The following is a 21,039-nucleotide window of genomic DNA, read 5'->3' as shown; positions in this document are numbered from 1 at the left end:
TAAAGGAGTATAACCTGACTTGTCATTTACGACATAGAAGAAATTTTACAAAAACCCCTTCTTCCTCCTTGAAAAATCTTCCTATTCCCTATGTAGTGTCACCCATAAGAATTATCCTTCTCCATCAGCACCAAGGCCTCTTCAGGAGAAGCCAACACTTCATCAAGTCTATGATTCTAAAATGTCATTGTGCTCACAGATGGCTGCAACATCTGTGTTCAGGGCACAGGGCTCCAGAGCAGATTGCACCCAAAGCACAGAAGAGGCACAAGTTTTAGGAAGCCCCATGTCTGGAGCCTGGAAGTCACCCAAGAGGATGTGGCAGGCAGGGAAAGCAGTGGGCCTTAAAAAAGAGGAAGTCTTGCACAAAACATGGGCATTCCCCGGGGTAGCTAAAAGATGACAGCTAAGTAATCATCCTGCCAGGAAAGACTCAGCATCAAAGACAAGGGAGCTGCCAGCATTGAGCAATTCTGCCTCACAGCAACACAGGGAAGTCACTGAGAAGCCACCACTGTGCTGCAGCTGAAAAAAACATGTTACTTACCAGACAGATAAAAAAATCAGGCATAGTATTGCTGTAGTAACACAGTTAAAGCAAGCCTGCATCCCAGAAGGAAAACAACTTCGGGAAATCTCAGCAGAGACCAGCGTGGACACATTCCTGCCCAAGCTCAAGGGCATGAGGCGCTGGGAGAGGTAGGCCCCAGCATGGGTAATACCTGTGGCACCCCAGCTCAGCACAGCACAGGCTGGAGTAGCAGGGACTTTGGGGGCTGCTACATATCCCAGGGGAAGCTGCGGGGAAGGCTGGTTGTGTGAGCAGAACCATCAGCACACCCACCACTCAATAACCGAGCCCCAAATATTTCTGGTCCCCAAAGATCTCTGTAGGAAGACTGCTGTGAATAGGACACACAATTTCTAGATTTTGCCTATTGCAATGTGCTTTCTTATATCCACAGATCACTCCAGCAGAAATCTTGAAACTAAAGCTGCATGTGCACAAAAATCACTTGTATCTGGCACCCAAGTTTCTTACCTTCTTTGGTTCTGAGTCAGCAGTCAGGTAACGAAAGGGTTTTTTCTGCACTACCCTCGAAGAAGTGTTTATTGTTATTGGTGGTTACACGCAGCCTTGTTTTATACAGAGGGAGTTGGTATGTGGGTGATAGGTGGACTTGCACAGGATTACTTTCTGTATGCTTGACTCACTTCTCACAATAACAGATTTCACAATGGTAAGTGTTAAGCAATCTCTGTAGCAAAAAGAATTCAGTGTCATTATGGCTTCTGCCAGATCTGTAGGAGAATACTCAACATACCTTAACCAAACCACAATGGCTTGAACAAAATCCTGGATTCAAGATACTCACCACATTCAGGGTTGGGATCCTACACCACCTGCACACATATTTCATTATCCAGAGGACTGGCATCAGCAGTGAACAAACCTGAAGAAGCCACCTCTCAGCTTTGAGACTGGCCACACACTCCTGCTGACTCCCTTCTGCAAGATGAGACCTTCCCAGGTGCCATAACTTCCCTTAAATCCAGATCCTTTCCCTGGGAGAGAGTTGTGGTATCACCCACCAGGTTCCCTGGGGACAAGTACAGTGTCTGCACTGAGTTTGTACCCATGGGAAGAGACCACACTGGATAAACCCTTGCTGGACTGAGATCAGCCTGTGGTCACACAGTAACTGACTCAAACAGTGAACAATGTTTCAAGACAGTGTGGCTTTAGCAGCAATAATGTTGAGCTTCCATGAGTAAGAGCACATTGTCTGGGGCTTTTGATAAACATGTCATTATGTGAGACATGTCACTGTTATGTCACATGTGACTATCTATTTACATTTGGAAAAAAAATGGTCATATGGCGCACAGCAGCGGTAATCAGTGCTGGAGTTTGGAGAATATTTGCACTCCCAGTGTCTCACCAGCTCCAGAACCAGGGATTGAGGACCTTGAGAGCATCATGGCAAAAATCTCGGATGGGTAAAAAAATGGCTAGATGGCACTAAGTTGGGTGGAAGTGTTGATCTGTGTGAGGGTAGGAAGGGTCTACAGAAAGAGCTGGACAGACTTGACCAATGGAGTAAGGACAATTGCAGGAGGTTCAAGAAGGGGAAGTGCCAGATCCTACACTTGGGTCACAGCAACCCCAGGCAGAGCTACAGGCTGGAAGAGGAGTGGCTCGAGAGCTGTTTGGCAGAAATGGACTTGGGAGTGCTGGATGACAGCTGGCTCAGTAGGAGCCAGCAGTGTGCCCAGGTGGCCAAGAAGATCAATGGCATCTGGGCCTGTATCAATATCAGTGTGGCCAGCAGGAGCAGGGAAGTGATCATCCGCTGTACTTAGCGCTGGTGAGGCTGTACTTTGGCACTGTGTTTCATTCTGGAACTCTAACAAGGGCATTGAAGTGATGGAGCCTGTCCAGAGAAGGGCAACAAGGCTCCTGAAAGGTCTAGAAAACATGCATTATGAGGACCAGCTGAGGGAGCTGGACTTGTTTAGTCCAGAGAAGAGGAAGCTCACAGGAGACCTCATCACTCTCTACAACTCCGTGAAAGGAGTTTGCTGTGAGGTGAGGGCCAGTCTCTCCTGCTGTGCCTGCAATGAGAGGACTAGAGGTAATGGCCTTAAACTGGGACAGAGGAGATTCAGGTTAGATATTAGAAAAATTTTTTTCACTCTACAGGTGGTGAGGCATTGGAATAGGTTGGGCAGGGAGGTGGTTGTGCCCCAGACATGTTTAAGAGAGGTCTGGATATGGCACTGCATGATGGTTTAATGGTTTAGGGGCTACTGCGGCAATGCCAAGTTTACAGCTGGGCTGGATGATCTCAAAGGTCTCTTCCAACCCTGAAAATTCTATGATTCTATGGTGAGACCAGCAATGGTAGCAATGTGGGGAAAAGGAAGGAGAAATTACATAAACAGAGGTCTCTGACCACTCTTAAAGGACACAGCCACAGAACATGCACATCCTTATACACTGATGTGCTGAAAGAAGGTCACTAAGGTCCAGCAGCATCAACAAAACACAGGTCACCAGGGAGAAGAAAAAGCAAAAATGTGAACAGTGCCATCTCACCGGGACTAGATGGTCTGAAACAGAACTATAAATCCCCAAATTCCTACAGAAAATTCATCTGCAGGGCAGCACCACCCATCATTAGCAAGAAGGAGCAAAGGGAAAAGCTTATTTCACATACATTGGTGCTACATGACCAGAAAGAAACAGAGAAGATGGGAGGGAGGAGCTGCTATGAGATACCAGGTCACTCAGTGATTTGTTTACTGGCTGCAGTAAAAATTCTGTCACTGAATAGCATCCAGTGCAGTCAGGAGGTGTCATCAAGCTGTTTTTCAGAAATGACAACCAGAATAATTTGAAGTTTCAATTCCAAGTTTTATTTCAACAGAGGTTTCATACAAATAATGATTCAAATAATGTTCTGACCAAAAACTGGTGGCACGTTTTGTTTCAGGAGGAGCTCTTTGACTGGAGTCCTCATTCAGCTTCCATGATGCTCTCTGTTGCCCTTTCCTGCATGATAGGCACCAATGGCATAAAGGATATAAAATGAAAGCAATACAAATAGGGGGAAAAAAGGTCTAATTGTGGTAAAAGAGCAGACAGCACAAGCCATATTCCAGAGAATATTCCAAAGAAATATTGAGCATGTGTATAGACCTGCCACAAATCACATCTTTCACTGCTTTATTTACTGGTCCCATAATAATCTGCAATGAAAAAATATGCAATGATGTTTTAGTAAGAATGTATAGTCTGGACTACAATTCAGGCTTTCTGAGGATTAGAAGAATAAAAATCCAACAAACAGAGAAAAACAACTGCTGTTTTAAACTAATAAAATATTAGCAATCTTATGACATAGAAGGAGATTCTTCTCAATAAATGGTAGTAATAACAAAATATTTCCACATTATTGCTAAACAAAACACATTGATGAGTTTTTGCAACTGGAAATGAGAAACATAATTGGGATGGTGGTTGTAGATGATGCTGTATCCCATTTGAATATATATTTGATGTAAGAATAACAGTGTACAGTTTCAGTTATGGAAATATCATGGGGAGCCATGTTGGTTGTGGGTCTTGTTTCAGATGATCCCTTTCATACAACCATCTAAAAAGCATGACAGTAATGACTGATTTAGTTGGTTTTTTTCTTACTTATCAAGCATCCATCATTCAAGACATGATTGAAAAACATGAAACAAGGAGTTTATTAGAGGAGTATCCATATGAACACATTAAGAGCTCAGAAAAACATGACAAAACAGGAAGAAGGTAGATCACAACAAATCTCTCACGGAAACTAATGATTTCATTAAAATGTGTTTAATAGGTCTGACTAATCACTATGAGCAGGTTCACTGTGGCTGCTTTGAGACAGTTTATTCCATTGCTGTCCTGCAGAGGACTTAGCAGGACACAGCTCCAGGCTGTCATAAAAACTTCTTCATTCTAGTATCTTCATATTTCTCAATTTCTGTACTATGTCTCAGTACGTGCAGCTTGCTTCTGAGTTTCTCTAGACCACAGAAATTGCATTAGTATCTCAGTGTCATGCACCCCTTTGAGTTTATCCCAGTGTCTCTCCCAGTCACTTCTGTTTAGCTAGGCATCACTTTCCACGGCATTGCACAAGAAAATATTAATCTGGACAGAATTTTTAATCTGAAATAAGTCATTTAAGTAACTCATTGCCTGTCTCTCACTAGCCTGAAGCAAAAGAGCAGGCTAGTTCACCAGGTGCAGGACATGCCTGCCTCTCTGCACACCTTTCTGCCCTCATGAACATGCTGTGTATTGAGAGGCCTTCACTTTTAATCTTCAACTCACTTCAAATCCATTTGTTCCTATGACATTTTCCAGTCTTTTACTTTCTAGTATTTGCACTATTCTCATTTGAAAAAAGCTATCTGAGCAGAGGGAATCAGAGCAGGCTGTCTGCTTTCAGCTACAGCAGACTGTCACTGTAGAGCTGGTTCAGAAAATACAGAGAGGCTGATGAATGCAGATACCACAGAGTCCTCTCACAGAGTAGTGCTGACCGAGGGTTTCAATCACTAGGAACTTTGATTTTCATCTGGTGATTTTCATCCCTAAGTACTTCTCTACACACATTCCTAGATTCAGCATGCTCATTCAGGAACCTATAATACAAGCCTTTTAAAGGCTGCAGGAGAGACCTCGGTGATACTTGAACTAATGTAGCTTGGAAGCCTCCCTTTCCTCTCTGCCTCACCTTTTTACCAAACGAAATACAGGCTGAGTCACATGAAGCACAATCAGACATCAGTGTGAAAGAGGAAGTAGCAAATGCTCCCTTGTTTAGCAATAGCGAACACATCAGCCAGAAAGGTGACTGCCCTGCCAGGGCTGAGCAGAAATATTTACAAGTGCAGGGCCAGGAGAATGCCCCGCAGAATTCCAGTCCCACTGCCGCCACAAGGTGCAGGGGAGTTATCCCTGTTTGCCTCGGTACCAGCAGGCACTGCTCCCTATGTCCTGAGGAGCTGGGAGCTCGCCCAGGAGCAAGGAACTGACACCAGGCAAACAAACAAATGCACCGAATAAACTGAACAAAACTGCAGTGACCCGGGCTCTCTGTGCCTGTGGACAATGGAAGGGGGAACTTATCTACAGGATCCGCCTATTTTCCACATCTCTCTCCTCCCAATGCACCCTTCCCACCCCCGTACGGCACCCGTCCCCATCGCTGCCACCGCCTGATGGTGGGGGTTGCTATAAATGATCAAATCTGTAGCCAAATTTATGAAAAATTTAACAAAGATTTATTAGATTGATAACAAAAAATAGAAATTTGGAAACAAAAAAAGCCCAGCCACAGCCAAGACAGCGTCTGCCCCGGGTACAGAAGCTGGGTGACCTAGGGTTCCGTCTGATAGAGAAATAGCATTTCCCCCAGAGGTTCGCCCTGAGTGTTTTCAGAAGCCAGCTTATATACAGTTTATTCTGCCTGAGGCAGAGATGACCACATATTTCTTTGTGTTCCTTTGCATGTAAAGTTGGATCCATACATGTGTAGAAACAGAAAAAGACTAAGTCCAAACCCAGATGAATGTCGGAGTGCCCCGGCAGAAGGTGCATTCATATGGAGTAGGTGATGGCCAGCTCCTGAGTACCGTAGATTTAATCATATCCAGATGGCAGGTCTTGTGAGCTTTCCTCAGGACATTCCTTTCCAGGAAGGTCCAGATGATATTTTCTAAGTTCGTGGTGCCACAGGAAACCTCTGATGGACCAAGCCAGTCCCATTCATACGGTAACCGATCTGGTATTGTCCCAGCGCTGTCCGGGGAGTGGCTATGATGTGCATAACTCTGACCTTCAGGGCGACTGCAGGCTTAGCTCACGGCCCAGGCCTCCCCTATTCATATGACAACAGGTTTGATATTATTTTTCTCCTTGTCCAGGAACTGGTTATAATTTGAATAGAAGGCAGTCCCCGGCCAGAGTAGTTACAAGTATAGGTTTTGGTCCCTCCTAATATTTTATACATACATATATCTATTTCTACAGCATGAATTATCTCTACTACATATAACAGGGCTACCTGAGGATATACTTCGTGAAGCAGGATGCAATGTGGTGCTAAATCAGCTTAGCTGTAGAGGGAGTCTGTCGTCAGACGGTGCTCCAGCTTCTCTTGTGCTTAGCGAGAGGAGAGCGTGAGGAAGACAAGCGCGCATCCCAAGGGTTAACGCTGCCTGGAGGAGGCTGTGAAAGGGCGCTCGGCAGCCACGCAATCCCTGCCGAGCGCTGAGCACACGTGAGCAGGAGTCGGGAAGTCAGAAGGCGCTCACTTCTGCCAACAGCACCGAGTCATGTTCCTTGTGCCCTAACAGGACAGCTTTTCCTAGGGCGCGGGGAGAAATTTAAAGATACAATGCTTTTCCTTCCCGAACAGCAGAGTGTTTCCCATTACTTCCACTACATGGATTGTTGAGGGATCCGGTTTGATACTTTTCACAGAATACAATCTTATTTTTAAGACATTCCCTTGTCAAAAAACACCAATGTATTTTGCCTCCTACAAGTCTGTATTTTTCAATGATGTTGGCCAGATTAAGTATAAACAAAGTTTGTACTTCAAAGCAAAACTGCGGAACATACAACAGAATTGGGCACACACAGAAATCTTAGCTGGGAAACACAAAGTAATCCAGTCCACTTGCCTAAAGCACATTCTGCAGGGCCCACATCCTCACACGTGCCAGCCTGTCCCACCTGCTCCAGGTGTTCCCTCCCCTTGCGCAACACCCGCTGGCACAGTCCCGGCTCTCCCTTGCACCAATAGGAGCAACCATTCCATGGGAACACAGACATGCCTCTGAGAAATTGCTTCTTTTGAGCTTTTGTGACACAAATGGTTATCAGCAATTCTGTGCTAGGGAGATTTTCCACATCCTAAAAATGTGGAATATTAAAGTAGAGTCCTCCAACTGTGAGTTAGGCCATGGTATGATAACACACTGCAGTGTGCTGAGCCAAATAACTAGTTTTGTTTGAAGGAACATATACTTGAGACTATTTTTCCTTTTCAAAGGAAGTTAAAATTTTCAGTTTCTGGTAGTCTCTTGTTTACAAAAGTGGCTGTTCAGAAATGGGGTGGGAACAGTGATGTGGAAATGGCTTTGAATACTCCAACAAAAATTTCAAATAATTAAAAACTGTTTTTAATTGGGGCACAACCCACTTAATCCTACACCACTAAAATCATAGGAATTTATTTTCGATTTTTCCCAGTGTTTTTATTGTTCACAGGCCAAACCTATGCCAACCAAATCTACCATATAAAAATTCATACACAACGTTCCAGCAGAGTATTGATTTTTGCTGCAAAATCAAGTCAATAAATCAAAGTGCAATAACTATGCCATTAGATAAGGCAACTAGAAAAATAGAATGCCATTTTAATTATGAATATCACTATTAATTACCATTATTTGTGACTAATTAGTGTTACAGAAATGAGCAGATGAAAGCTTGAAGGATCTGCAGTGAAATCATGCTGAAGCTTGATGGATGGAGGGTCCTTTTCATACCACCTCCCAAAGAGTGTTACACTCAAAACTGGCTTTGATGTAGCATTCCGGTTTATCAGACGTCCATCAGCCAGCACCTGGTTATGAAAAAGCAAAATAAACAGGAGCATCATCAAAGCACTGCTACTGTATTGATGACAAAATACAAAATCATATATTCAGTAATGTTGATCTAGTCAAAAGAGCTCCAATCTCAATTGGAGCTAGCAGGAAGGCTGAGAAAAACTACATTTCTGTCTTGAGGGAGATCTGGTTCTAGAGGATTTGGGGGAACAGGGCAGAAGAGAATTGGCAAGGTTGACTTACTGTTTGAATACAACCAAGAAAATCAGGCAGAAATAAAGCTGCCTTGAACTGAAGGTAGAGTACAGAGGACTCTGGTAACAGCTAAGTTACAGAGTGCCAGCTCTTGTAGTGGCTTTTTGACCACTGATGTCTGACAAATCACAAGAGTGTCCCATTACCTCAAACTCCCCAGGGGCCAGCTGCACCCCGCTGTACAGCACTTCTGGGAAGACATGGCTGGTGCCAAACGTGCCACTGAGGGAGAACACGTCAAACTTGGTCTGAGCCATCTCCACGGGCTGCCCACATGTGCTCAGGTTTGTGCTGGGGCACTTGAGCAGAGTGCAGATCTGTGGGGAGGAGGAGACAGAAAGGTATTTAGCAAGATGGTAACACTGGTGCCTTGTGTCATCAAAGCTAATGTGCTTCAGAGCAGGTGATGGTCACAGGATCTTCTTCATAACTCTTGGGTGACTCCTTTTCACTTGTAGCTTATTTTTTTACCACTTGATCTGACTGGGTGTATTCCAGAACTTAGTCTCATAATTTTATAAATAAACTGTCTTAGTCTTATAATTTTATAAATAAATTGGTTTTGACATAAGTGCAGCCTAAGTACCTTATTTCATCTCTGAAGTCTGATCCTGTTCCTCCCACAATTCTTATTTGTCTTATTTGAAGGTTTCCTTCCCATAGGTCTTAGTAAGATGAGTTTGTGAATGAAAATTTTAGGCAAACAAAACATAGTCTTCCACATGGGTACATTGTACAAGTGCACATCCAAGTCCTCTTACTGCTAATTATGTATGTTGCTAATGATACTTCATTAGATGGCCTGGTAGTCCATGGAGGTCTGAATTTGATGTTCTCTGTCCAGATCCTAGTTAATATAGGCCAAGGAGATGAAGTTAGCATCTTTGGTTACTGTTTTGTGTTAGTAGTTGCAGCACATAGAGTAAAGTAGGAATCACAATGTTGTTTCCTTTTTGTCATGAGAGTTAATTATCCAGCTGCTAAGTGTTTATGGTCTTCATGAGGAAATATGAAATAGGACTAGCACTCCTGATTCAGGAATGGTTTGAAGGATGTTGTCTGGTTTTGCTGGTAGGTGATGGAGTTTTTCTACATGTCTGGTATTGGGGGATTGCATATTTGCAAAAATTCAGAAGTATTATTCATCAGTAAATATGGTTTTGTGTTGAAATGCAAATAAGCAGAGAAATAAGGTATAAGTTCTGGGGAAATGAAAAAAAAATTGAGGGAAAAGGGAAGAGTAGAAATTCCTGTCTTCTTTAGAACTTTTAATTCTGGCAGAGACTATCTGGCTCACCAAGAACTGAATTTATTCAAGTGACCTTCCTAGTATTAGATGAGCTGTTTGCTGGACAACACCTCCCCTCATATCCCAGAGTCTGTATCAGCTGGTACAAAATGTTGATGCTGACAGACAGAAGTAACTAAAAAAAAAGTATAGTCTGCTGGCACAATAACTTAATCATGAAGGCAAAGGATGTTTTCAAATATGGCTTTAAGCAAATTCAACCAGGATGTAGCTCACTGTCTTTCCAAATATTTGATTAAAAGAGAGGAAGTGAGGATATTTCCACTAAAAGTCATAAGCCATTTAAGTAAGCTTCATTGCTATGATTTGTATAATGACAGAAAAATTAACATCTCTGTGACCCTAACTTATCAGAGCATCCCATAAAGATAGCTATGATCAACTGATTTTTAACAGCATCTCCTTGATGAAAATACAGTGAGACCACATCTGGAGTACTGTGCCCAGGCTCCTCTTCCTTCCAGCACAAGAAAGAAAAGGAGCTACTGGAGAGTGTCCAGCTGAGGCCACAAAGATGATTAGGAATGAGGAGCTTCTCTCTTAGGAGGAGAGACTGTGAGAGCCAGGCCTCTAAGTCTAGAGAAGACTGAGAAGTGTCTCATAAATATATACAAATATCTCAAAGGTGTGTGCCAAGAAGATGGTGCCAGACTCTTTTCAGTGGTGCCCAGCAACAGGACAAGGAGCAGTGGCCACAAAAACACAAGAAGTTTCACCTCAACATGAGGAAGAAGAACTCTTTTTACATGGAGGGTGGCAGAGCATCAGGACAGGCTGCCCAGGGAGTGGGGGGAGATAGAATGTAAGAATCACCAAAGATTAGGAACAGGCCTGCCCTTAACAGGCCACAGCTGTGTCCAATAAGAAGATGAGTATTACAAAAGGGTGGGTTAGCTGGTTGAGAAGGGAGTTGGAGTTTGTTGGTTGTGCTATGAAGAAGGAGTCAGTGCTGTGAGGAGATGCCTGTGAGAAATCACCAAGAAGGTATGGAGCTTTTGCAATAAGATAACAACAAGGAAGGTCTTGGATACTCCCTCTCTGGAGACACTAAAAGGCCACCCAGATGTGTTTTTGTATAATCTGCTGTAGGTGACTGTGCCTTGGCAGAGGGATTGGACTATGTGATCTTCAGCTGTCCCTTTCAATCCTAACTATTGTGTGATTCTGTGATACAGAGGAGATTCAGAACACTTACTGCAGATATTCACAGAAGAGAATGTAAATTTAGCCAATATTGCACACCCCCAAAATAGTGAGTGCACTCTGGGCATTTAGAGGAGGTTTAGAGACCTCTCTATTGCATTTGTTGGATTTGAAGGCAAATAGGCTTGGAAGTTTTAGCAACTTCATTCCATTACTAACAAAAGGTGCCGTAGGACTCCAGCATAAAAGAGAGTCATTGTCTTTTCTTTTTCCACCACAGAGCTGAAGGTTTCTCCCTGTAAATAAGCTTCCTAAATAACCACCTCCAAAGAATTACCTGCAGATAGTACTGTCCTTCAAAAACATGAAGGCCATCAAAAGCACCCAGCACATAAACTTCCTCATCTCTTTTCTCTGCCATCTTGTAGCTCAAATGACAGCAGAGGTCTTTTTGGCAGACAGTGACATTCCCCCCAGGCTTAGTGAGCTCTGTGAAAGTAAAGGGATCTTCAAAGATGATTCCTGTGAATTCATGACCATTATGTGAGAATCTTTCAACACTCAAAGCATAGGAGTTCCAGCTGACAGTAGGTGGAGAGGCAGAAGAAAGACGAGGGTGTGCATCTAGTTCAGCAATGAGGAGGTGACCCTCTTCAGTTTTCATGTTGTAGGAGTATGTTCTGGCTCCAGTTGGTGCATAAATTCCACTCCCTGAGGAGAGCACAACAGTCAGTCTGAGAAGAATTTAAAAAATCATGTTGTCCTTCTAGTTGTCTCTACTGATTGCTTATCCACAATTCTACAGAGATTACAGTAATTTTAGTCTCATCAAAGGTGACAGTTAGCAACTCAGTACACAGAGCTCATGCTTTGGCGAAGAATACCATTTATTCCCTTAGAGAAGGTCTGCTCAGTGTAGCCAGAGGATGTTTGCATTTTTATGTTATGTTATGATTGTATTTATGGCCTCCTCAGTTCTCTTTTCCCGTGTGTGCAATAGAGTTGATAATTCCTTTTTTCTTGGCTGATTGATGTGAAAGGACCAGCTACTGACTGAGACAATCCAAAACACAACACAGGCAAGTATCACAGGCCTGTCCATGAACAGAAGGAGACAGCAACTGTCCAGCCCCTTTTATACTGGCTGAGAACTCCTTCCCTCATGAGTAATTCACATCTGAACAGCACCAAGCAACAGAGGGAAATCAAAGGTCTGTCACACTCATCACTGCAAAAGCCTGTCAGGCATTTCAAATGAAAAGTCCCAAAACAATACTGTGGTTGCACAGCTCAGTGAAGATACTGGTCTAATTGAAATACACTATTCTATAACCTGAGCTGTAAAAAAAAAATCAATGCTACATTCTAAAATGAAAATGTGGACATCTTAGCAGTGTTACTACAACAGGCCTGAACATCCTGAACATGTGTTTTTAATGGTTTTCTGTAATACTGTTAAATACAGCTATAAAAATAAATATTTCATTTGGCAGAATAAATGTAGCAACATATATGGTTTATAAGTATATTTACAGTTTGGCATTCAAACACAGACTTATAAGTGGAGATGAAAAGAGCCTTAAAAATCATGAAAATTTCTGTTCAGGCATAAGGGCAGTGACCTACTACTTATTTAGAGCCATTAAAAGGAAAGATAATCCTAAGAAGCTAGGGAAAATAAAACGCTACAAGTTTTGTTGTGTCTTTATGAAACCAATAGGAACAGGATTCATCGGCTTTAATATCTGGTGACTAGACTGTTCACCTTCTAGAGAAATACATTATATTCCTCTGCAAAATCACTTCGTAGAATGGGCAATAAGATATTCATGGTTATAAAGATCCTTGCACAGAGTGAAAATTAAGTTACCTGTCATTTCCATGCTGGTGTTGTGAGTATTGGCAGCTAAGACATTGACACCCATGCCCATAGCCCAGGCAGAGTGAAACTCAATTGCAGTCAGAAAGGGCAGGACATTCATCCAAGCTGTTGGGAAGAGCACGGTGTCCACCTGCATCTTGTTCACCAGGACCACAGCAGGCTCATAGAAAAGGATGTCAAAGCAAGTGAAAATGCCAAACTTCCCAAAAGGAGTCTCAAAGGTGACAGCTTCTGGCTCTTTTGGATAATTAAACTGATTTTCTCCTAGAAAGAGATTATACTGTAGGGGAAGGAAAATAGAGAAACCAGTTAGAGGCACTTACTAACCATGTGACTTGGATTCATTCCCTAAAGCTGCTCAGAATGACTACAGAAAATTTTTGACGTGTGTTGGAAGCCCTCACAAGTAGGAAATCAGGCAAAAATTATATGATCATCATACCCAAAATATGGAACACATATTGCATACTGCCCTGGCATCCTGCTAGGAAAGCAGCCAGCTGCCTTGAGGTCTGTTGGTGTCATCTGCATAACAATAATCTCTCCATTCTCCCCACCTATTTTATATTTCTGGCAAACCAAATGCAACCAGAAGAGAAATAGTAATGTAAGAGAAGTATGGGGGATCTGGTGCCAAAAGACAAAATTGGTGAAGTTGGTATGGAGATGCCCAGAAGCACTGACGTACAGAGCACCCACATGAACCACAAGACAGGATTTGGGACACTGCAGAGTAAAAAACAAAGGCTGTGCTGATGGGGGAAAGGCAGATGATCTCAGCCAACAGAAAAACTGAAGTTTTTGACATCCTCAGCTTTCCAACATTTTCCTTCTTCCTTCACATACATGTCTTTTTTTATAAATGTCCACATGGCCTGAAAGTAAATATGGATACCAAGCCAGAAAAGAAGTTCAAGTTCACTTAACTTGCAATTCGGCACCTGGGCCATAGCAGGCTGGGAGACAGACTTGCTTTATCAATGTTTCATTCACCCAGTTTACTCACAAATAGATATCTTGGCATCTTTTCTCTAAACAACCAGATGAAATACTGGGCCCAAAGTGCATTAAATAAACTGACTTCACTCTACCCACACTGGCAGGATATCTGGCACATATTCATAAACAGCTTTGATGGAACTGGCAGGTAGGAACATAATATTGAAAGAGGAACTTCCATTTGGCGCAAATGACCCAATATTCTTATCTCTTTTTACACCCATCTGAATTTTCACTTGCTTTGCTATGTCCAAACAATTCCCATTGTGCAAAAACTGTGCCAAAACAGCATCAGAAATAAAGATCCTGCCTCTCTGAAGTCAGACTGCTCATCTACGAGGAAATGGATGTGAACATTGAAATCCTGGAACATGAAGTGGTAGTCTGGTGAAAAGCTGGCACTGAAAACTGAAGCTGCTCAAGCAGCAGAATTTACAGTAGTAGCGAGCTAATGAACTGAGGAAGTCAGCCAAAACCATATGCCACTAAATTGCACCAGAACAATCATTTTTCATTCCAATCTGTTTTGAGAAACATGACAGCAAATGCAAATTTGGCATCGACACTTCATAGCAAGAGAGATATTCTTTTAACTTATAAAGAAAAACAAAACTCTGACAGTGGACAATGACTGGCATCTAATTCTTTTCCCAAACCCAGACATTTTGGAAGTAGGGGAAAATTAATTTCTGTCTCTCCAAGGCCACTTTACCTTGTGGTAGCGAGCCACAAGTTTGCCCTGTGCATCAAAGACAACATCTGTGTTGTAGTGGTACCGACCATCCCTGGGGCAGCTGGGATCACTGGAGTCACACGGCTTCTTGTCCCCGATATTTGCAACCACATAGATGGAGTTATTTCTGGCCATGCAGCTGAGTCGTTCCTGCACTGGTGCTGGACCAAATCTAATGTATTTTCAGGAAGGAAAAAACCAAAATTAACAAAACCTGTGCTGTCAGTGGTGTCCATTTCCACAGTACCTGAGGTCACACCAGCAGCATCTCCAACCCTACAGCCATGGCAGGGTAGGCAGATACACAGAGATGCTGCAGTGCTTCCTCAGATTGCTTCCTGCACCTTGGGGTAGGCCCTGGAGACCTCCCTTTGGCCTCTGCAGGGACATGCCTGCCAGTCTCCTTCAGCACCTGGAACATGCTCTGCAGTAAACAGATAATCCTTGGGCTGGGAAAGGGAGGGAGAGCAATCTCTGGGCAGAGGAAGACACTAGCTTGGTGTCACACAAGCAAATATTTTAGCGTCAGGCATGCTGACACCTGAGGGCTGCAGCTCTGGGCCCTTAGCACGCTAAGCAGGGTTGAGCTCTGGGATAATGCAGATGATATGGTTAAGGCAATTCAGCATTCTCTTCCTCCCATAGACAGGCGCACATAAACCTATAACCACAGCATGAAGAGCAGTGGGCTATTAATTTCGAGACATGACAGTGTCCATGTGCCAGAAACTGGCCGCACCTCTGAAGCATCCATACCAGGCCATAAAGAGAGCAGCCATCCATTCCCCTTTGCAGTGTGGCAATGTCTATGGCTTTGCAAGGTGTGCATGGGCCACACAAGGAGGACCTCCATGCAAGATACACACACAGCACCAGGAATATGGCAAGCCAGACACTGACAGCAAGTGTTATATTCCCAAAAGCTGCTAGTGAAACATCTGATTTGGAACAGCAAGGAGGCATTCAGATCACCTCTGCTAAACCTGCGTGATGCACTAGATTAAAGACCTGCTTAGACACACTGCCACACCACACTCCACCTTCAATGAAAGACTGTATACTTTAGCTACTTATATCTCAGCAAAAAGTTGCATATCCCTGCACTGAGTTACTATATCCCCACTGATACAATAACCCGCTCTCATCAAGGAAGTGCAGATAACCATGATGAAAAGGGCAGACTACGGCTGTAATTCCATAGCTGAACACGTATTACATGCTGTAGGAGTCTAAAGTCCAGTCCTCAGCTATAGCTTAGTTTGTCACTGCTGAAACATGCAGCTTGAATGACAGATCATGTTTTACAGCACAGAGACTCTAGCAATTCAGACTTTATCTTACCTCAACTGTGGAAAACCAAAATTAAAAATTCCTGGGATTTTATCATTTAGAAGTTTGGACTTTATTACTGACTTCATCATCTCTTATTATCTGCTCAGAGACTACTTCATGGCTGTCCACAAAAATGATTTGTGTGCTTTTGTTTCAACATGTCATTTGCAAAAGACAAACAAACCAAAAAATCAAAGAAATACTACTGTTAATAATTTACAGTCAGTTCTATTCAAAACAGTGTGGAAAAATTGAAAGCAGAAGAAGAAGCAGGATATATTCTGGCATCAAAAAAAGAGATTTCCTCAACTTTTAGTAACCCAAATTCTGTATATTGTTTGAATTTCTCCTTAAAGTTTCTAATTAAAAAAAAAAATCTTAATGTTTCCTGCATTGAATAGTCATGGACATGGTATATATTTAACCATTTAATTACCTCCATACTCAATTTCAATTAAAATTTATGTCAGAGTCATTAGCAGTTCTTAGTCATTTAATGTGAGCTGCTCAAGACTCCATGAGACAGATAAAAGGTTGAAATCACCTAAACCACTGCAGAAGGAATCACCTTGAGGGGTCAGTGCAGGGAATCCAATTCACCGCTGGATCAGGGATATCCTCCAGGTAGGGGTAGATGGATTCTCTTGTGAATCGCCAGCCATAGATGCCGTCTTCAGGAGTCACAATGATGTGGGCACCCTGTCACAACAGGCTCCGTTTAAAGGGCACCCATCAACAGACAGCCAGGAGGGTCAGCAGGAGCACTGATGGACAGCCCTCATGGCAGCCCTCGTACCTGCTGGGCAGCTTCCTTGATGGCCCCTTCCAAGACATCCATGTTTCTGTTCATCAGGGCCAAAGCATCGCTGGCAGGGACGGGCTCCTGGGTGGGCTGTGGCAGGATGACGGCGTGCTCGTAGACGGCTGCCAGGAAGGTGTCGGAGGCGAGGGCCCGAAGGGCTGCGAGTGCAAACAGCACAGCGGGCAGGAGAGCCTGGGAAGGGAGCATGGCTGCAGCCTCCCACTCCTGGAGTGCTCTGGACAAACAGTGCAAAAGCAACAGGCACAGAAAAGAGAAGGGGGACAAAGTTTACTTTGAAAGAGGGAGGAATGAACTGCAGGTCTGTTAAAGCATTACCTTGGAACCAAGTGTGAGATATAAGACAGTATTGCAGTACACAGTAAGGATGACATAACTGAACAAACTAAAAATGCTGGGCAATGCCAAGACTAATGGGGCCAGTAAAAAAATAAGTCATTAAAACCATATCTAGAAAGCACAGGCCAATTTTTGTTGTTATACTCTTCTCTATCACTGATTACAGCAAGACTTTTTCTGTGTGGGCTCAGCTGATACCCAGGTGGATATTGCCACCAGTGGAGCTGGCCTTCTGTGAATTTTGAGTGGCAAAACTCAGGGTAATAAAAACTTTATTCTAGTATCTTGGTACTCCTCAGTTCCTATGCTATGTCTCAGTATGTGCAGGTGGCTTCTGAGTTTCTCTAGACCACAGAAATTGCATTAGCATCTCGCTGTTCTTAGATGTCATGCACCCAACATGCCAGCAACAGAACTGTCCCTTGAGTTTATCCCAGTGTCTCTCCCAGTCACTTCTGTTTAGCTGAACACCACTTTCCAAGAGTATTCCAACAGAAAATACGAATCTGGATAGAATTTTTCATCTGAAATAAGGCATGTAAGTAACTCATTGCCTGTCTCTTGCTAGCCTGAAGCAAAAGAGCAGGCTAGTTCACCAGGTGCAGGGCATGCCTGCCTCTCTGCACACCTTTCTGCCCTCATGAACATGCTGTGTTTTGAGAGGCCTTCACTTTTAATCTTCAACTCACTTCAAATCCATTTGTTCCTATGACATTTTCCAGTCTTTTACTTTCTAGTATTTGCACTATTCTCATTTGAAAAAAGCTATCTGAGCAGAGGGAATCAGAGCAGGCTGTCTGCTTTCAGCTACAGCAGACTGTCACTGTAGAGCTGGTTCAGAAAATACAGAGAGGCTGATGAATGCAGATACCACAGAGTCCTCTCACAGAGTAGTGCTGACCGAGGGTTTCAATCACTAGGAACTTTGATTTTCATCTGGTGATTTTCATCCCTAAGTACTTCTCTACACACATTCCTAGATTCAGCATGCTCATTCAGGAACCTATAATACAAGCCTTTTAAAGGCTGCAGGAGAGACCTCGGTGATACTTGAACTAATGTAGCTTGGAAGCCTCCCTTTCCTCTCTGCCTCACCTTTTTACCAAACGAAATACAGGCTGAGTCACATGAAGCACAATCAGACATCAGTGTGAAAGAGGAAGTAGCAAATGCTCCCTTGTTTAGCAATAGCGAACACATCAGCCAGAAAGGTGACTGCCCTGCCAGGGCTGAGCAGAAATATTTACAAGTGCAGGGCCAGGAGAATGCCCCGCAGAATTCCAGTCCCACTATCGCCACAAGGTGCAGGGGAGTTATCCCTGTTTGCCTCGGTACCAGCAGGCACCGCTCCCTATGTCCTGAGGAGCTGGGAGCTCGCCCAGGAGCAAGGAACTGACACCAGGCAAACAAACAAATGCACCGAATAAACTGAACAAAACTGCAGTGACCCGGGCTCTCCGTGCCTGTGGACAATGGAAGGGGGAACTTATCTACAGGATCCGCCTATTTTCCACATCTCTCTCCTCCCAATGCACCCTTCCCACCCCCGTACGGCACCCGTCCCCATCGCTGCCACCGCCTGGTGGTGGGGGCTACCTGAGGATATACTTCGTGAAGCAGGATGCAATGTGGTGCTAAATCAGCTTAGCTGTAGAGGGAGTCTGTCGTCAGACGGTGCTCCAGCTTCTCTTGTGCTTAGCGAGAGGAGAGCGTGAGGAAGACAAGCGCGCATCCCAAGGGTTAACGCTGCCTGGAGGAGGCTGTGAAAGGGCGCTCGGCAGCCACGCAATCCCTGCCGAGCGCTGAGCACACGTGAGCAGGAGTCGGGAAGTCAGAAGGCGCTCACTTCTGCCAACAGCACCGAGTCATGTTCCTTGTGCCCTAACAGGACAGCTTTTCCTAGGGCGCGGGGAGAAATTTAAAGATACAATGCTTTTCCTTCCCGAACAGCAGAGTGTTTCCCATTACTTCCACTACATGGATTGTTGAGGGATCCGGTTTGATACTTTTCACAGAATACAATCTTATTTTTAAGACACTCCCTTGTCAAAAAACACCAATGTATTTTGCCTCCTACAAGTCTGTATTTTTCAATGATGTTGGCCAGATTAAGTATAAACAAAGTTTGTACTTCAAAGCAAAACTGCGGAACATACAACAGAATTGGGCACACACAGAAATCTTAGCTGGGAAACACAAAGTAATCCAGTCCACTTGCCTAAAGCACATTCTGCAGGGCCCACATCCTCACACGTGCCAGCCTGTCCCACCTGCTCCAGGTGTTCCCTCCCCTTGCGCAACACCCGCTGGCACAGTCCCGGCTCTCCCTTGCACCAATAGGAGCAACCATTCCATGGGAACACAGACATGCCTCTGAGAAATTGCTTCTTTTGAGCTTTTGTGACACAAATGGTTATCAGCAATTCTGTGCTAGGGAGATTTTCCACATCCTAAAAATGTGGAATATTAAAGTAGAGTCCTCCAACTGTGAGTTAGGCCATGGTATGATAACACACTGCAGTGTGCTGAGCCAAATAACTAGTTTTGTTTGAAGGAACATATACTTGAGACTATTTTTCCTTTTCAAAGGAAGTTAAAATTTTCAGTTTCTGGTAGTCTCTTGTTTACAAAAGTGGCTGTTCAGAAATGGGGTGGGAACAGTGATGTGGAAATGGCTTTGAATACTCCAACAAAAATTTCAAATAATTAAAAACTGTTTATAATTGGGGCACAACCCACTTAATCCTACACCACTAAAATCATAGGAATTTATTTTCGATTTTTCCCAGTGTTTTTATTGTTCACAGGCCAAACCTATGCCAACCAAATCTACCATATAAAAATTCATACACAACGTTCCAGCAGAGTATTGATTTTTGCTGCAAAATCAAGTCAATAAATCATAGTGCAATAACTATGCCATTAGATAAGGCAACTAGAAAAATAGAATGCCATTTTAATTTATGAATATCACTATTAATTACCATTATTTGTGACTAATTAGAGTCACAGAAACAAGCACATGAAAGCTTGAAGGATCTGCAGTGAAATCATGCTGAAGCTTGATCCATGGATGGAGGGTCCTTTTCATACCACCTCCCAAAGAGTGTTACACTCAAAACTGGCTTTGATGTAGCATTCCGGTTTATCAGACGTCCATCAGCCAGCACCTGGTTATGAAAAAGCAAAATAAACAGGAGCATCATCAAAGCACTGCTACTGTATTGATGACAAAACACAAAATCATGTATTCAGTAATGTTGATCTAGTCAAAAGAGCTCCAATCTCAATTGGAGCTAGCAGGAAGGCTGAGAAAGACTACCTTTTTGTCTTGAGGGAGATCTGGTTCTAGAGGATTTGGGGGAACAGGGCAGAAGAGAATTGGCAAGGTTGACTTACTGTTTGAATACAACCAGGAAAATCAGGCAGAAATAAAGCTGCCTTGAACTGAAGGTAGAGTACAGAGGACTCTGGTAACAACTAAGTTGCTTTTGTAGTGGCTTTTTGACCACTGATGTCTGACAAATCACAAGAGTGTCCCCTTACCTCGAACTCTCAATTCTGCAAACACATGCGCACAAAATTGGTGCTTTACTTCTGGCATCTGCTCAGCAAAAATATACAGTGAAAACAAAGCCTACAAAGAAAATGTGACACTGAAAGTCTCCAGCCCACAACTACTATTTGCAGAACTCTCAAGAACATTTCTCAGAGTTAGGGTTCCATCTAGTGGAAAAAATGAAGTTTGGGTCTTTACATGGCCAAAATACCAACAAAACACCAGGGTCAAAAGATGAAAATAACACTCATAAACTCCCAGGACTGATTATTTAACAAAGACTAGAGGTGTTGTAGTCAACTTATGAATTTCCAAATTCTTACATAGCACATTTTTATTTCCTTTTTATCAAGAACTTTGTAAGTTGTCATGCCCTAGGGCTGTTGACATGAGTATGCAATGCTTAAAGCTGATGGGAATTTCTGCTCAGGTCAGCTGCACTACAGATACATATGTTGCCCATGAGAAGGAGGATTAGTTAGAGCACTGTCACATC

General features: G+C 43.3%; 1 protein-coding gene across 2 annotated transcripts; it reads right to left on the bottom strand.

Moving 5' to 3' along the window:
* Positions 1-5,812: 5,812 nt before the first annotated feature.
* Positions 5,813-18,923, bottom strand: LOC132071559 (pantetheinase-like). 2 transcript variants are annotated; one of them, XM_059469199.1, is made up of 8 exons: positions 18,581-18,923; positions 16,622-16,862; positions 16,394-16,524; positions 14,473-14,665; positions 12,750-13,041; positions 11,217-11,590; positions 8,574-8,744; positions 5,813-8,186 (listed from the first exon to the last, which is right to left on the bottom strand). In XM_059469199.1, exons 2-8 carry the CDS (start codon positions 16,832-16,834, stop codon positions 8,007-8,009), a joined length of 1,554 nt encoding a protein of 517 aa, XP_059325182.1. In that variant the 5' UTR covers positions 16,835-16,862; positions 18,581-18,923; the 3' UTR covers positions 5,813-8,006. The 2 variants fall into 2 exon arrangements, with proteins under 2 accessions (XP_059325182.1, XP_059325183.1); XM_059469200.1 differs by lacking the exon at positions 18,581-18,923 and having other exon boundaries at positions 16,622-16,929.
* Between the last annotated feature and the right edge of the window lie 2,116 nt (positions 18,924-21,039).

The sequence above is a fragment of the Ammospiza nelsoni genome, chromosome 3 (genome assembly GCF_027579445.1).
Source record: "Ammospiza nelsoni isolate bAmmNel1 chromosome 3, bAmmNel1.pri, whole genome shotgun sequence".
NCBI classification, from domain to species: Eukaryota; Metazoa; Chordata; class Aves; order Passeriformes; family Passerellidae; genus Ammospiza; species Ammospiza nelsoni.
Note: the sequence above shows the minus strand (reverse complement) of the source record. Positions and strands in the feature narration are given on the sequence as shown.